The following is an 18,303-nucleotide window of genomic DNA, read 5'->3' as shown; positions in this document are numbered from 1 at the left end:
TTTCTTTGATGATCAGTGATGCTGAGCACCTTTTCATATACCTGTTTGCCATTGTGTCTTCTTTTGAGAGATGTCTAGTCAGATCTTTTGCCCATCTTTTGATTATTAGATTTTTTTCCTACAGAGTTGTTTGAGCTCCTTATATATTCTGGTTATTACTCCCTTGTCAGGGTAGTTTGCAAATATTTACTCGCATTCTGTGGGTTGTCGCTTCACTTTGTTGATTGTTTCCTTTGCTGTGCAGAAGCTTTTTAACTTGTGATTCCACTTGTTCATATTTGCCTGTGCTTGAGGGGTATTGCTGAAGAAATTTTTGTCCAGACCAATGTCCTGGAGATTCCCCCAATTTTTTTTTTGTAGTAGCTTCTTTGTTTGAGGTCTTAGATTTAAGTCTTTAATTCATTTTATTTAATTTTTGTATATGGCAAGAGATAGGGGTCTATTTTCATTACTCTGCATAGAGATATCCAGTTTTCCAAGCACCATTCATTGAAGAAACTGTCTTTTCCCCAGTTTATGTTCTTGGCACCTTTGTTGAAAATGAGTTCACTGTAGCTCTGTAGTTTTGTTTCTGGGTTCTCTATTTTATTCCATTGGTCTATATGTCTGTTTTTATGCCAGTACTATGCTATAGCTGGTACTATTGCTCTGTATTATAATTTGAAGTCAGATAATGTGATTCCTCCAGTTTTGTTTTGTTTTGTTTTGTTTTGTTTTTTGCTTAGGATAGCTTTGGTTATTCTGGGTCTTTTGTGGTTCCATATGAATTTTAAGATTGTTTTTCTATTTCTGTGAAGAATGTTTTTGATATTTTGACAGGGATTGCACTGAATCTGTAGATTGCTTTGGGTAGTAAGGGTATTTTACCATATTGATCCTTCCAATCCATGAACATGGAATATTTTTCCATTTTTTGATGTCCTCTTCAATTTATTTCATCAGTGTCTTAAACTTTTCATTATAGGGATATTTCACTGCTTTTGTTAATTCCTAGTATTTAAATTTTGTGTGTAGATATTATAAGTGGAATTACTTTTTAAATTTCTTTTTCACATTTTTCACTGTTGAACATAGAGAAATACTGATTTTGGTATGTTGATTTTGTACCCTACAAATTTACTGAATTTAAATTTCTTTACCAGTTCTAATAGTTTTCTTGTGGAGTCTTTAGGTTTTTCCAAATATAAGATCATATCATCTGCAAACAAGGATAATTTGACTTCTTCCTTTCCAATTTGGATGCCATTTATATCCTTGTCTTGTCTTACTGCTCTAGCCAGGACAAGAAGTGGCTTTTGAGCTGGACCTTCAAGCACATCTTGGAAGTCTCTGGGTGAACAAAGAGCTGGCAGGCATTGCTCATGGACTGAATGACATGATCAAAGGCCAGAGCAGAGAAGGTGTCTGTGTGCCCAGGAAAGGGCAAATTGTCCACTGTAGCTAAAGCATGGGCACATGACAGTATGTCAAGGAATGGGCTGGAAAGCTCCATGTAGATCAAAGTGAAGGGCATTGTCAGGAGTCTAGACTTTATCTTCTTACCATTGATAATATCCTAAAAGCTTTATGTATACATCAAAATTGTAAATGACGATTTTTTCAAACTTTTCTTGCAGCTGTTTTATCATCATGTTGTTACAGACCTATATACTATTGGAGGTCTGTGCCTTAAATCAAGTCCTATCTGCAAACTGATAACCCAGTTGTGTTATTTTCAATGAGTAATCACTCTATAGTACAATTTTATTACATCTATACCCTTGAAATAAGACAACTTATGTTCATTATCTACTTCCTCAATTTTAAAGAGAGAGAAAATTAACCTACATTTTTCTTTATTGCCAAATTCACTAAGAAACCCTAACTGAACAGCTTGAATCTGAGAACTGTTCTTATTTAACTACTTGTTTCTTTTGGAGCATTTATCAAATTGAACAGAAGCCTATGTGCTTCATAAAAAATATTTAGAAAAAAGAAAACTTCAGCCACTACCCATTGAGGAGATCCATACTCCTACAAATTCAGCATCACTAGTGAAGTATCTAAAATGTCAATCACTGGGTAACAGAAACTTTGGGAGCATGTTCTTTATGTCTGAAGGACTCAATAGGACCCATGAGGAATCTGAGTGTGAATTATAATCAAAGGATTAAATGAAAAGTGGCTTGATGTCATTTTGAGGTTTAGGAGATAATAGTTTTATGAACCAGCTATTATTTCTCTCAGAGAAAAAAAATACACTGCATTTTCAACAGTGTAAATATTTATGAATCATATCAAAACACCATATACTCCCAGAACTTATTGTAAAATGTCACTCCACTGTTCAGCTCATACCCTGACCACTTCCTTACTGGGAAACAAACAAATAATTAATTTTAAAAGAAGGAAAAGGAGAGAGCATGTGTAAAAAAGAAAACTAGAGGTGGATTCATTCAATCCTAATGTTTATTATTAAAGATGTAATGATATACTGGGGAAAAGTTTTCAGTGAAATTCTCAAACACTTAATATGAGCAACAACAGAAGCAAAATCTCTTCCTTCATGGAGCTAATGGTCTAAATGGGTGATAATTTCTGAAAATATGAGAGCTATTATAAAAAATAAAATGAGGTAATGGCGATAGAGACGGCTTTGACTACTCTAGGTAGGAAGGTTAGGGATGGCCTCTCCACACAGCTGAGAATGGAATTGAACCTGGATTATTCAAGAGACTCAGCCACATGAAGATCTAAGAGAAGAATGGTGCAGGTAGAGAGAACAGCAAATGTGAAGGCCCTGTGGGAGAAACAAGCTTGACATGTTTGAGGAACAAAACAACAAAAAACAAGTCTGGCTGGAGTACACAGGGAAAGGGGGGGTGTTGTAAAAGATAAGATTACAGAGGTGTACAACGCTTCTCTTGCGCTGCTATACATTCACCTACCTAGAACCATGCTTGGTTCATGATTGGCATTTAATAAATTTATGTGGAATGAATTAATAAAGTTGGAAGGATTTAAGCTAGACAATGTCTAAGTTCCACCAGGGCAGGAACCAGAATCTGTAGCGGTTTGCAGGGCAGGGTTAGAGGAGTGTAGATTGTATTCTCATTGCAAGGGAACGTCATTGGAGGGTTTTAAGCATGGAAATTGTGTGATCACATTTATGCTTTGAAAACGTCACTCTTGCTATGGTGTGGAGAAGAGAGTGTAGAGAAGACAATATGGGGTTTCCAACAGGAGGAAGGAACTCTTTTCAAATGATCACATTTGAGTGTATCATCTATATCCTGCTAGAAACGCTATTTCTTAGTCCATTCCGGCTGCTAAAACAACATACCATAGACTGAGTAGCTTATCAGTGACAGAAATTTATTTCTCACAGTTCTGGAGGGTAGAAAGTCCAAGGTCAGGGTGCTGGCAGATTCTGTGTCTAGTGAGAACCCTCTTTCTGGTTCATAGATGGTGCTCTGTGGCTGTGTCCTCACATGATGGAAGGGGCAAGGCAGCTCTCCGGAACCTCTTTTATAGGATACTTATCCCATTCTTGAGGGTTCCACCGTCATGACCTAATCATCTCCCAAAAGTCCTCACCCCTAATACTATCACCTTGGGAGTTAGGATTTCAGCGTGTGAATTTAGGGGAGTGGCAGGGAGGACACAGACATTCAGACCAAAGCACCAATAAAAGGCAAGAGATGATGGATTATGGTATGCTGATTTATTATTTATTTTAGAAGTATAGCTTATATGTTTTGTAAGTAAACCTGACCTTATTTGGCCATGAATTGGATGTCAGGGGAAGGGTGGTTAAAAAAAAAAGGAAAAACTCAGGGGCCAAAGTTTTTGCCCTGGATGTGGCACAATTAAATGAATGGGGAAGACTGAGAGGGAAGTAGGTTTGGGATGAGGTTGGAAGGGCAGTATTAAGAGTTCCATTTTAGGCATGTTTAAATCAAGATGCCTATTTGCATTTAAGTGGACATGTTGAGTAGGCATAGGGGAGAGGTCAGAGCTTAAAATTAAAATTTTTGATTTATCAGCACAAACTTGTTTCTTTCCAACAATTGTGGTTTCAGAAAAATTACAATAAGTTCATGGAAGAATCTTAGTAATTCACAGAATGGAAAGTATTGTGGAGAATATAGTCCCCAAATTTGGCAAATCCTCAGGAGTCAGTAATCCACATGGTTAGTTGGCTACTTATAAAAAGAAAGAATGAACAAGAAAAGTTTATAACTGATCTGATTATAGTATAACTTGTTGGTTCGATGTAAGAATTTGACAGCAGTAAGAGAAGGTCGAACCTAAAAAATCATGCAAAACACTGTAAAACTAAATTTAAAACCTTAGTTATCCATAGCAACAAGATTATTCTAGATAAATGGAATTCTTAGCCACTAATTTAAATTTCTCCTAAGTACCAACTTCAATTCAATGCCACAGACATTTATTGAGAACATTCACAGGAGGCATTATTCTAGGCAGTGCGGGTACAAAATTAGTTAAAGAAGTGAAATCCTTTAATGTCTTATTGAATTGCTACCAAATGAGGGCTAAAATTAAAATTTGCTTCTTCAATACAGAAGAGCCCACAGAGTCACTGAAATGAGCCACAAAGAAGACAAAGGCTTAGGCCAGTTACTTGAATCATTAGCTCTGAGACCATAGATCTTGTTCTTAATCAAGCCCAAAGGACACACTAGAAAAGCCCTTAGAAGGAGCTGGTAGGACTTGTAATGAGTAACAGGTGGTCTAGCTTCATGGCATTGTCTAAGAGCTATGTTTAAATGTTGCCTCTCAGAAATCAGAGTTTAGGGAGAACTCCTTAAATTTTCCAGGGTCACTAGAATATAGATGAACTACTTTAAATTCTACTCTCCGACCTGAATCATGGGCTGGCTCCTGCCAGTCAGGGATGGTCACAAGAGTGGAAGCTAAGAATTGAATGGCAAAGCCCAGTTGGGTGAAAGAGTAAGACCAGGCTCTTGGCAGGCTTGGTGCTGATCAGGCTGGGAGCCCTCCTCATGAAGCAACAGTCACACTACCATCCATTGGGTCTGCAAGCACGCAGGAGTTGCTGCAACCACGGAGGAGAGAAGCTGAGTTTGGACTTTTTCTCCAGCTGCGTCCAGAGCATGGTGTCCAGTAGGAGCTTAGTAAATGTTGCAATGAATGGCAATAAACCAATTCTAGCCCCTGTGTGGCCTTCATTGGATTGTTTGCCTCTCTGAGCCTCAGCTTTTTTTTTTTTTTTTTCTGTAAAGTGGAAATAAGACCTAGCTTGTAGGGTCATTTCACATTTTTTGTTAGCCTTCAATACTTCAATGGGTAGGTAGTTGATCCCAGCACTAAGAAAATACATCCTTTTTCCTAGGGGACTCGATTATTTTTTTGAATTTGAAATGAAAAAAATAAAGGTTTCTCACCATTGATTTTAATCATTTAAAAGACTCTAAGACTAAAAGGCTTAACTAGACAAAGTTGATTGCTTTTCTAACATCATTATCCACTAGCTCTGTGACCTCAAGCCATTCACAACTGCAAACAAATGGCACGTTTGCTCCGGTGGGGTCCAAACAACCACTGGTCCTAACAGAGACCTCTCTGGGTCCCGGATTTTCCTTTCCATGTTTATTACCATTGGGTATGGTGAGAGAACATTCATTTGGAGAAGTGGTTCTAAGCCCTGGAGACACAATAGAATTATCTGGGGAAAAATTACTTGGAAGAAGATTATACTGATATCTTTCTTAAAAACAAAACAAAAACTGGTACCTGGGACCCACATCCCAGAATATCTGATTTGATGGGTCTCAAGTGAGGCCCAGGCATCGGTACTTTTTAAAAGCTCCCCAGGAGACCTTGAGGTGCATGCAGGGTTGAGACCACTGAGTAAGAAGGTGAAAGCTGGGCTGCAGCTATGCTCTGACTGTACCCAAGGACACTGGTATCACCATCATAACCTTGACTGCCGGCAAAAACCCCCATAGCCATTCTGAGTACAACTTACTAAACAAAGACCAGCATGAGTTCTGAGAGGGGCACTCCTCCAGCAAAGCAGGTACTTCAGCACAAACTCTCACGCTTTTTAAAACCAGGCTTGATCTCTCAGCAAGCCCAAAGGCAGCAAGCTAATGACAAGAAACTATTCTGGAAGAAATCAGCAGGCTCCCTAAAATTTTACAATAAAATATCCCCACCACAGAGTAGTCGTGGGTTGAACTCTTAGCTAGGGTTATGTCAGACTGAAAGTGATAGAAACCCAAAACAACATTGGCTTTAAAAAGATAGAAAAGTCTTCCTCTCTCACATAAACACAGACAGTCCAGAGCAGGTATGGTGGTTTCACAGTCAGGAAGCCAGGCTTCTAACTTTTTGTTTATGACAGCCCAAGATGGAAGCTTACATTTCAGACATCACGTTCACATTCCAGCCAGCAGCGAGGAGAAAGAGAAGGGAAGAGATGCCACACCATCTTTTTGGGCACTTCCCTGAAAGCACACACAACCCTTCCGTTTATATCCCATTGGCCAGCATCAAGTCAAATGGCTGTGTCTGTCTTCAAGGGAGATTGACAAATATAGTCTTTATGCCGAAATGTGGTATGCCCAGTGAAAAGCTGGGGACTCCTTTGCTCTGAAAAGGAAGGGACATATATTTGAAAATAGCCAACAGTCTGTGCTTCAGGGGGCCTCCCTCCCACTTCATGCCCCTGGATCATAACTATTCAGTTACATGTTTTATTGGGGTTCCTCTGAAAACCACTGACATGAGGCCATTTTTCTTGCATCCCAAATTTCAGTGGCTCTGGCTCCCACTGCCCTAAGAAATCATCAATCCTGCAAGAAGAGTATTCCAGGGGGGTTCTTAAGAAAACCAGACCCTAAATCTAATGCCCATTCAGTGTGGTAGAGTGCCTTCACTTAGAGAAAGGGCTGTCTTTTCTGCAAATTAATCTCTCCAGATTTATACTGATGGTGGGAGCTCTCTCCTGTTCATTCTGGAAGCAGCACAGATTATTTTCCCTGGATCGTAAATATGCTGAACACTCTATTATACTAACCTTTTAAACCAGTTGTCTTGGATGGGACTGCAAATCATAGTTCAGGAGCAACTTTCTAAGATTTAAAGGCCCCAGAAATTCCTGGATGCTCTAGTTAAATACCTGGGATTAAGAGTGGAGAGGGTAGATCTTACTACAAAATTCATCTCAAAGAGAAGAAACAAAATCCTTTGGGCCGATTCCTGGTTTTTCTTCTTCTTCTGGATTTTTTTTTCTTCCTTTACTCTGCCAAATTAAGATAAGAATTAGCAGTCAGACTGCCTTCCCATATTGGGTCTACTTTTTCTTCTTTCCTTCTTTCTTTCCCCAGTGTTCCAGAACGTGTGGCGGGGGTGTTCAGAAACGTGAGGTTCTTTGCAAGCAGCGCATGGCTGATGGCAGCTTCCTGGAGCTTCCTGAGACCTTCTGTTCAGCTTCAAAACCTGCCTGTCAGCAAGCATGCAAGAAAGATGACTGTCCCAGCGAGTGGCTTCTCTCAGACTGGACAGAGGTATGTATGTTCCTCCGAAGAGAATGAAACAGATCCAAGTAGGAAAAGAAGGCACCCCAGACATATACATAGAAAAGGCAAGAAGAGAACAAAACAGTCTTCCTAACATTATGGAATAGTATTTTTGTAACCATATATACCATAGTGTGTAACTAGCTTTTAACGAGGCTGCAGGGACCTGAGTTACACAGCCAGCCCTTACCTAACAATCGGAAGCTTGGAATTGTAAATGGGCTCCTCGTGGAACAAAACCAGACCTCATTGGTGCTGTTTTGGCCCCAGGATTCTTTTCCACACACTGGGTTCTTCTCCTTCTATCTCCACACCACCCCCTCCTCCTGACCTCCCTGTACCTCTTACTCCCAGATGTTTCTGTCTCTATTCAGGAAGGGCAAAGCCTCTCTAGCAAGTCTCTTCCAAGTTACTGGACAATAAAGGACATGATTTATTAGGAAAAGAAGGCCAAGGAAATCCTGCCTGTTTACTGTTAGTTTCCTGGCTCTAAAATACTTCAACAGCTTCCTATCAAGAGAATTTCATTTCCCTTGTTGTCCTGCACTTTGGGAAGTGATTGCTTCAGCATTCACCATTCCCAACTTTATCTGCTAAGTTAGAGACATACCTCTGACTAACCTATCTTTCTAAATAATGCCTCTCCTAATTCTAGTGTACGCCAGTTCATTTACACCTAGCTTCAAGTCCTTTGTTTTCAGCCACTACCACTTCGAGTTGCCTTCGACTTCTCCAGCTCCATAGGCCTGTGTGTCTTCCATGGAGAAGTCCCCCCAAAATTGTTGCCTCACAAGAAGATTTAGCCAAGAACAGAATCACTAGACCTGAAGTGAAAATGTCTGTAAAGCCAGATTCAAGACCTTCCTTTTTCTAGCATATAAGCATTTGAATTTGCCTTCCTAACCCCAGTGCCTTTTTTTTTTTTTTTTTTTTTTTTTTTTGTATAGTATACAACTCACAGGAGGGAGCTGCTGCTGCTTGAAATACCTCACAGAGATACTTGCTTACAGAGGGCAAAGCAGCCTGTGAAAATTAAGATCCAGCTCTCTCAACATAGGTTCTTAGAATTCTTGCCCATATCTTATCAACCCACATAGAATTCCATGAGATGGTGCCTGCTAAGTGCATTGCAATTAAGAGTTAACTTACATTACGACAGGTTTTATAACTTGGCAGTAAAACTGCTTCTTGTGGTATCTCATGCCAAATGTCTCAGAACGTTTGGGGAATTATTTTCTCATGCTTTCTAAATTTGATTTCAAGATATAAAGTGTGTAAAATGAGCATGTGTACATTTGTGTGTATGTGCATGTTAGTGACAATTTTTCCGTGGGAACGTTGATTTGGGGTATGGCATTTGAAGAACAGAGGTGTATTTGCCAAGTGGCTCTAGATGAAAACATTCTCTCAGTGGAGTATTATAAAAGGAATTGCTCCCCTAGATCTATCAGGTAATAGTCTGTCATGAGTGGGCTGCTGAGGAAGGGACTTGTGTGTGTTATAATTGTCTTCCTGTGTTCCTGGAGTTTGTGGCCTTTGAAGCATATGAGACAGAGAAGATCCAGAAAACGTTCTTTTCTGCCTGCAGATTTGAGGGGGACCCTTGAGATTTTGGGACTAAGAAAAAGATCCCATTGGTCCCATTAACTACAGTAGGGCTTCAGAACAGTATCATGTGTTGTTAAGAGTTCAGACTCAAAGACAGGCAAGCCTAGGTTCAAATCCTGACTCTGCCACTTACTGGCAGTATAACCTTGGGCTTTGGCTTTAGGTTGCTTATCTGTATAATGGAAATATAATAGTATCCATCATGTAGGTGGGAGGATGAAATTAAATATAATTTAATATATATTGCATGTAAAATACTTCGTGCCTACTAAAAGTGAACCCTTATGATTCTCTTCCATTTGGGCTCACTTGTCATGAGAAGGAAAGGAAATGAAAGCAAGCACTCACCATGGCTGGCTGGGCCTGAGGCCACAGCTTAGGTCTCCTACAGGCTCTCCTGGTCTTCCTCAAGAGGAAGTTCTATTTTGGGAACTGGGAGGAGGTAGCCCTTATCCAAGGAATGTTGCTAGCTTCTCAGCTATCTGGGTTAATGAATGGAGATTCCAAACATTGAGGAGGGGCTGGGAATGGTGGGAAGTAATCCCTGAATTGTTGGGATTAAACTCAAACTGGTGCCATATTGAAGTGCTCCTGGAGGTGTTCACAAAGGCTCCACATTGGCCCTGTCATCCTTATGACCATTCCCCTGGCCGTCTGGCTCAGATGAGATGTGCATGCCACACCTCCCATGAGACTGCCCTTGGAGAAGGGAAGACCTAAATGATCTATGGGTGTTTTTCATCCTCCACTATCTGGGCTCAATCTCATGGTTACTGCACAGAATCCCATAGAGACAGAATTAAGCCAAAGTTTTAGACATTTCAAATAAAATTACTTACAGATTCTATTCTGGAAGTAAGACCTCTCAAAAGGCCATACTTCTTTTCTCTAAAAGAAACCCTCAATCTCCTGAAAGAGTTTGATATTAAATATTTTTAAATCCTATTTTATGGAAGTTGCTCCTTTCCCCCCAAAAAAAATTCTAAAAGAAAGAATAATTTTAGAGCTAGAAGGAGCTTGAAAGATCCTATAGCCTAATTACTTTGTTAAAAAATTAAGACCACAGAATGCTTTATCAAATGAAATGTTACTATGAAGCCAATAATCTTAAACAGATAAAATTAGAGCTGTTTTGGTTTAAGTTTGAGTAGGGGTCTCAGATCTCCAACGGCTGGGTCTCCTCATCACCTGAGAAGCCCCTGAATCACTTCCTCAGCATAGTTATGGAACACAGTTTTAAAATCCCTGCTCTAGCTTAGCTTCCTTATTCCAGAGATATGGAAATTGAAGCTAGAGAAAGAGCTAGACTTGACCAAAGTCATAACCCAGTCTTCTGACCTGAAACTCTCTTTTTCTGTTTCTACTTAGCAGCCTTAAAACGACCATGCTCTTTTAAATTTTCAGGCTTCTTACTTCCATCCCACCTGATCCTTGGATTTAGCGCTGTCATTTACAATAAAATAAGGAATGGGTGGAATCTGGAACCCATAATTTTCAGACTATAAAAGCAATGGGTTTGATTCTCACCACTATCCTTTGCATCTTAAATTTCTTTCAGGGTAGCATATATCACAGCACATCACACAGAATAGTGTCACTTCAGTATGTTAGCATATAACACTTGAAAATATAAGATCGTTTTTTGTTTGTTTTTTAACCATCATTTTTCAAGTTAACGTGGCACACTCCCACAGCCCTCATTCAGGCAAGCCTGGAGATGACAGCCTCCTTCCCCGATGCCCTGCCTCCCATCCCTCTCCTGCTTGCATCCCTTCCATACAATGTTGCCGGATTAACCTTCTCAAAACACCTCTTTCATCATGTCACCCCCCTCTTCAGTGGCTTCCCACTGCCTTATGGACCAATTACAAACCTCTTGTCTGAAAATTAAAGGTCTCCAAACTAACCCTCAAGCTCCTGACACTTAGAACTTGAGCCCTCTGTTCTGTCAAACTGTTCTGTCCCATGCCTGCCTTGGGACTCCTACACTGAAATTATTATCTTTTTTCTGGAAATTTCCCTGTCTCCCATCTGATCCCTGTTTCTCTGCACCCACCCAGACTCCAATCATCTTCAAGACCTTGGTGAGGAAATCCCTAGTGTACTATAAGCATTACATTATTGTTACCATTAATTTTATACTACTTTACTTGTCTTCTAATTGTATGTTTTTACCAAATTCTGTAATTACAATTCTATAAACAGCTTTATTGAGGTATAATTTATATATTATAAAATTTGACTTAGTATGTTTTTAAGGTTTATCTGTGTTGTAGCACATATAAGAACTATACTCCTTTTAATGGCTGAATACTATTCTACTGTATAGATATGGCATATTTTGTTTATTCATTCACCAGCTGATAGGTATTGGGTGATTTTCACTTTTGGCAATTATGAATCATACTGCTATGAATGTTTGCACACAAGTCTTTGTGTGGATGTATGTTTTTGTCTCTCTTGGGTAGATACCCAGTAGTAAAATTGCTAGGTCTCATGGTAAATTTACGTTTAACTTTGTAAGAAACTACCAATCTGTTTTCTAAAGAGGCTGTATCATTTTACTTTCCCACCAGTAATGAGTGAAACTGCTAATTTTCCATATCCTCACTTACACTTGTTGTCTTTTTTTTTTTTTTTTTTTTTATGGCCATGCTAGTGGATATGAAGTTGTATCTCATGGTGGTTTTGACTTATATTTCCCAAATGGACTATTTCATTTTAACAATGCATTTGGAATTTTCCCCTCATTTGAATGACAGCTCTTTGAGATTAGGAACTATTCTTGCACATCTTTTCTTCATAACATCTAGCACCCTACCTTAGACAAAGTAGATTCATAACTACCTAATGCTTGACACTAAAATATTGTCACTTACTTGTGAAGGAAGTAAAAAGGAATTAGCAATAATTGACATTTCTATGTATGGCATTTAAAATATATTATCTCACTTAATTCCCAGGCTTGCAGACTAAGCATAAGTGGAAACAGATGAGAGAATTTAAGTAACTTGCCAACTAGTGAAATACTGAGCTGGGATTTAAACACTCTATAACTCTCTAACTCTGAAGCCCAGACTATATACGTAAAATAGATAAAAGGTCTTCCGGAAACCTCAGAGTAGAAAATCTTAGAGTGCAAAATGTCTACAAGATGGGCAGGTCTTCCACATTGTGACCTCATAATTAGTATTTCTATCACAGTGGTTATTGCTTTTCCAAGCAAATTTCTCATATTTTGATGAGTTTGACAGTCTATTTAAAAATTAGCTTCTAGTTCCCTGAATTTATGTGCATTTGGCCTTTCTTTCTCCACCAGTGTTCCACAAGCTGCGGGGAAGGCACCCAGACTCGAAGCGCCATTTGCCGAAAGATGCTGAAAACCGGCATCTCAACGGTTGTCAATTCCACCCTGTGCCCGCCCCTGCCTTTCTCTTCCTCCATCAGGCCCTGTATGCTGACAACCTGTGCAAGTAAGTATGTCAGGGCTCTGGGAATGGGGAGATGAAACCCACACAGCAGCAGCTATAGCCACCACGCCGTGGCCTTCCCTAAACTCAAGACCTGTGGGAAATAGTGGGACAGTAGAACCCCATGGAGGGCTGCAGGCAGGAGAGCTCAGCTGGAGACGGAAAAGGAATCTTAATTACACGTGGCCAGGCTAAATTCTCCTCTCCACTGGAAAAACAGTTTGCAGGGGGTAGAGCAAAGTTCACTTGCTGGCATACAGAGATCTGGAAGCTGGAGGCAGTGTATTACTAATGATGTCTAATGTTATCCACTCTGGGGTTTTAAACGACTCTAAACAGATTTGTTCTGTTTAATATTAATCCCTAGAGCCGCAACACTTCTAGGCTGTCCTTACCATGTCCTTTAGGGCTCTGGTGCCTTGCAGGACCCAGAAGGCAAACATTTAGCGGAAGACATGCTCCTCTCTGCCCTCTGCCTCTTTTTATGACGTTGATTTCTTGTTTAAAAATTATTTGAATGAGAGGAAATGCTTTCCCCCGGGATCCCCCTCCATCTAGAACTCTGCATCTCAGCTTCTAGGAGCAACAAGGCCCAGCAGGGAGACATTGGGTTGCCCACTGCATCTCATTAGTTCTGATTGTGGTGGCAGCTTGATGGTCCACAGCCGGGAATGAGGTCCTCCCGAAAAACACAGGCAGTAAAGGACGGCCCCGGCCAAAATAAACCCCGAAGAATACTTTCTCTCCCGTCCTCGGCACCTTCGTCTCTCCTTCTCTTCTCCACTCTGGCTCTTTCCTTTGCCCCTCTCTCCTGGCTGCATCTCACTCTGAGTTTTCTCTCTCCCCACCTCTTTCTCTGTCCCTTCGGGTTCGCTCTCCTTCCAGGGCCCGGGCGGCCACCCACGAAGCACAGCCCGCACATCGCGGCCGCCAGGAAGGTCTACATCCAGACTCGCAGGCAGAGGAAGCTGCACTTCGTGGTGGGGGGCTTCGCCTACCTGCTCCCCAAGACGGCGGTGGTGCTGCGCTGCCCGGCGCGCAGGGTCCGCAAGCCCCTCATCACCTGGGAGAAGGACGGCCAGCACCTCATCAGCTCGACGCACGTCACGGTGGCCCCCTTCGGCTATCTCAAGATCCACCGCCTCAAGCCCTCGGATGCAGGCGTCTACACCTGCTCAGCGGGCCCGGCCCGGGAGCACTTTGTGATTAAGCTCATCGGAGGCAACCGCAAGCTCGTGGCCCGGCCCTTGAGCCCGAGAAGTGAGGAAGAGGTGCTTGCGGGGAGGAAGGGCGGCCCGAAGGAGGCCCTGCAGACCCACAAACACCAGAACGGGATCTTCTCCAACGGCAGCAAGGCGGAGAAGCGGGGCCTGGCCGCCAACCCGGGGAGCCGCTACGACGACCTCGTCTCCCGGCTGCTGGAGCAGGGCGGCTGGCCCGGAGAGCTGCTGGCCTCGTGGGAGGCGCAGGACTCCGCGGAAAGGAACACGACCTCGGAGGAGGACCCGGGTGCAGAGCAAGCGCTCCTGCACCTGCCCTTCACCATGGTGACCGAGCAGCGGCGCCTGGACGACATCCTGGGGAACCTCTCCCAGCAGCCCGAGGAGCTGCGCGACCTCTACAGCAAGCACCTGGTGGCCCAGCTGGCCCAGGAGATCTTCCGCAGCCACCTGGAGCACCAGGACACGCTCCTGAAGCCCTCGGAGCGCAGGACTTCCCCAGTGGCTATCTCGCCTCATAAACACGTGTCTGGCTTCAGCAGCTCCCTGCGGACCTCCTCCACCGGGGACGCCGGGGGAGGCTCTCGAAGGCCACACCGCAAGCCCACCATCCTGCGCAAGATCTCAGCGGCCCAGCAGCTCTCAGCCTCGGAGGTGGTCACCCACCTGGGGCAGACGGTGGCCCTGGCCAGCGGGACACTGAGTGTTCTTCTGCACTGTGAGGCCATCGGCCACCCAAGGCCTACCATCAGCTGGGCCAGGAATGGAGAAGAAGTTCAGTTCAGTGACAGGTGAGCCTTGTAGCTAACCTGGTCTTGGGAGGGAGGCAAGGGGCCACATCTGGCCCAAGTCACACTACTTACACATTCTTCAAGGTGTTTCCAGGGGTAGGGCTTAGAGCTGGCCTCAGGGACCCCATCATGGGGTGCAGGCCCCTCTTAGCACTGATAGACTACTGGAGCAAAGACAAGCTATTTCATTTTTCTAAACTGTCTGTTCTCATCTTTATAAGGGAATAGCAACATTGCCTACCCACCCCTATCCCTGTAGGATCCCAAAGATAAATGAGATACTCTCTGGATAGCTTTGAACTTTTGGCAGAAAGACATCATTCCAGGCCAAGGCATTATTATGTTACTGCTCTGTAAGATGAACCATGGAAAAGCTTTGACACTGGAACACTGACTCCGTGTGTGTGGTCCCCCAGGGCTGGGCAGAGAATGCAGCCAGCACCTGCTGTTTCCCATGGGTGAGCCCATCGTGTGTCTGGGCTGGACAAGGCTGTTTGTTCCAGAAAGCTTTTATTCCCAGTGGGAACTGTGATTGATTATCCTAATATCTCCTGTTGTCTCTGTTTTGATGTATCATTATCAGGATGACAGCATGTATCGCTTCCTAGTCTCTCTGGGTCATAGCCATTCATAATGTAGAATCAATAGTGGTAGTAGAATTAATAATATTTTTTACCGCTACCTGTGCCTTACTTTGTACATATTTTGTCTCTTTTAATCTTTACAGGGGCCCTGGCAGTGAAGATGGTTGTCATTAATTGATTAGTGACTATCTGCCAGGCAAATGTAAACTCTTTATGTGTTTTATCTCACTGAATAGAAGTGGATACAATTTTTATCCACACCTTATAGAACAGGAAATACATAAAGTTATTTACTAAAGTTTGTATTTATTATGTGGCAGAGCTACGATATCCAACAAAAAGAACTTCCTTATGGGTAGTCACTTTAAAGAATCACGGAATCATAGTCCTCTAGTCTAGATTCCTCATTTTAACCTTCCATCTTCTCAGAATCCAAGCATAATTCTCTTTTCATTAAGTCTATGTCTAAATGCTATTGTTTGACTAATAGTCTTCTCTGGCTTGCTAGCTTTTGGTAAGGAAGGAAAGAAGCCAGCATTTATTGTTCCAGGCACTATGCCAAGTTTATTTATAAGTAACTGCATTTTTTATTCTAACATTCAATCCACAAGATTGACATTATCCTCCAGTTTTACGTAGAAAACCAAGGTTCAGCAGCTCACCCAAGATCACATTTTAGTAAGAGCTGAAACAAGCATTCAATATCAAGTTTATTTGATTCCAAGGAAGAGTTCTGTCTACTCTTCCGAGACTCGGTGAATAGATGTATAATAACTTTTGTCCATCCTGCACACATCATTTTTTGCCTTTGTAATGTCAATAATACTGCCTCTCAGCCTTAGTACTTATTGACCAAATACCTTTGATAACAGTACTAAGTATTATTTCTTTGTGCTCCAACTGTATGCCAGACATAGTGCTCAGTGCTTTAAAGGCATTATCTTGTTTAATTTTCCCTCAAGATCGTAGGAACTAGTAGGTACTATTGTAGTTACCACATCTTAGATAGAAAGCTGAGGGACAGATGTTGGACCTACATAGAAACACTGGAAATGGTCTGAACACAGGCAGCATGCCCCAGAGCTTGTGCTTTTAACCTGCCCCTCTGTCCACGCCCTCCAGCCCCCACAACTCATACTTTCCTTAATCAGCTTAACTGCTCTTATCCCTGTCATTTTCTCCAAAAAATCCTTATAAGATGGTTGGAAAGATTTCAGTCCAGCCCTTTGAGGTCACTGAGTGGCAGCTCCAGTGTGTGGCCCCAGGGTGATGAGGGGTGGCCTGATACTCAGGTGGGTGGTGCCCTGCAACTCAGTCCTATCGGTGCACCTGCTGTACCTATTACACCACTATGATGCCCTCTCCTCTACCAGCCAGTCAGTTTATCAAGTGTAGGTACAACATTTTATTTCTGTCCCCTGGGCCTATTGCCTGGCATTGGTACTATTGGGATTGAAGGGAATCACGACTGGCTGCATGAGGGAAAAGATGGAAATTAACATCTTCCTACTTCCTCCTAAAAAGCTGTGGAACGAGACAGGGCAATGGGAAGGGGTCATCAGGACTCTGCTCAGCCTTTGCCTGCAGGGAGAACATCGAGCCCCTGGATTAGAGGTCCTGACAATTTCTTTGAGTGTTGGAGACTTTTTATGAAATCCAAGGCCCATGGCCCTCTAGGTCACCTGGTGACTGCAGGAATGATGTGGAAGGAGGTAGACAAGCATTGAGGGGTCCAATCTGATCTTGCCAAGGCCCCGCACTTTTCACAGTCTTAGTCTCTTCTTTTCATAAATGAGGAGACTGTACCATATCATCTGTGACATCCCTCCTACCTCCTTCCCTCATTTACAGAAGGCCACGGAAGGTTAAAACCCATATGCTGATGGGAGAACCTTGACCACAGTAACTTCAGAAGTTGTGGCACAAGTTGTTTCTAAATGCTCCACAAACAGGCTTAGTGATCACAAGAGTTTGAGAAGCGCAAACTTAAAGCTAAGCAGATGTATGTACTGCTGGATTTTATGTCTATTTTTTTAATATCACACTTGATTTTTTATTATAAAAGTAATAAAAGGGCTATAAAACAATTCAAATATCTAAATCTATAAAAAGTGCAAGCCTCCCTCTTCCCCCCAGTGCTCCCAGAGGCTATCATTCTTAATAATTTGGTATACATCCTTTTAGAATGTTTATATATTTTACTGTATTACATAAAAAGCATATATGCACACATAGGATTTGGGCTTTTTAATAGGATATTAGTCATGTTCAGAAATGTGACTCGGTTTTTACTTAACAGCATGTCTATGAGATGTTTTCATAATAGTATGTAGAGGTCTATATTACCTTTTTTAACAGCTGATTACTGTTCCTGAATGTATTTAACTATCCCCCAACTGAAAATTATTTGGGATTTTTCTTTTTATTTTACTCTTTTAAGCATTCCAATGTGTGTTGTGACTTTCCAAGTGGACAATATAGTATGCTGTGGTTTCAAAGTTCTCCTTTAATCACTGAACAATTTTTTGGCTTAGTAATCTCAGGAACACGAATAATTCTTGAAATAGCACTTAGGAAACACACTTTGGCCCTTTTAATTTTTACCTTAATGGGCATTGAGAGTCTAACTCCAGTGGCTTTAAGATGGAGAAGGTTCAGTGGAATCTTGATAGAAACAGAGACGTGGCAGCCAGGTGCAAAGAACACTAAAGCACTGGGCCTAGGCAAGCAGAGGGCAAGTCCTGGATTCTCCATCATCCAGGACATCGTTGTGGGGGAGGGTAAGAGGGTAAGAGGGAAGATACCTGAGAGGCAGGAACAAACAGTTTTTGCTGCCATCACATTTTTTATTTTTCTGGATCTAGGCTTGACTAAGCTTTTCAATGCACGTTAATGGCATGTGGTAAGGAAAAATAAGACATTTCCCTTTCTGACCTTTGACATCACAATTTTTCCATTTTTCTTGGCTGCTCAATAAGAAATACGGCTGGAGCTTAGTTTTCTATATCTTTCAAGTTCTGTTTAAGAAAAGAGTGAATGTATCTGCACAGATCATGCAGGAGGCACAGAGCTGCCATTAG

The 18,303-nt window shown here is 42.0% G+C and overlaps 1 protein-coding gene across 3 annotated transcripts in view; it reads left to right on the top strand.

Annotated features, from left to right (window-relative positions):
• Positions 1-18,303, top strand: part of ADAMTSL1 (ADAMTS like 1) — a 1,021,291-nt gene that overhangs the window by 870,862 nt on the left and 132,126 nt on the right. For all 3 annotated transcript variants that reach the window (XM_034967210.2, XM_063594468.1, XM_003822608.5), the window contains 3 exons: positions 7,359-7,538; positions 12,478-12,631; positions 13,514-14,639. In XM_034967210.2, the coding sequence (XP_034823101.1) occupies positions 7,359-7,538; positions 12,478-12,631; positions 13,514-14,639 (1,460 nt within the window). The remainder of the gene's footprint in view (positions 1-7,358; positions 7,539-12,477; positions 12,632-13,513; positions 14,640-18,303) is intronic.

Source organism: Pan paniscus, chromosome 11, assembly GCF_029289425.2.
Source record: "Pan paniscus chromosome 11, NHGRI_mPanPan1-v2.0_pri, whole genome shotgun sequence".
Lineage (NCBI taxonomy): Eukaryota > Metazoa > Chordata > Mammalia > Primates > Hominidae > Pan > Pan paniscus.
This window is presented reverse-complemented; position numbering and strand designations above follow the sequence as displayed.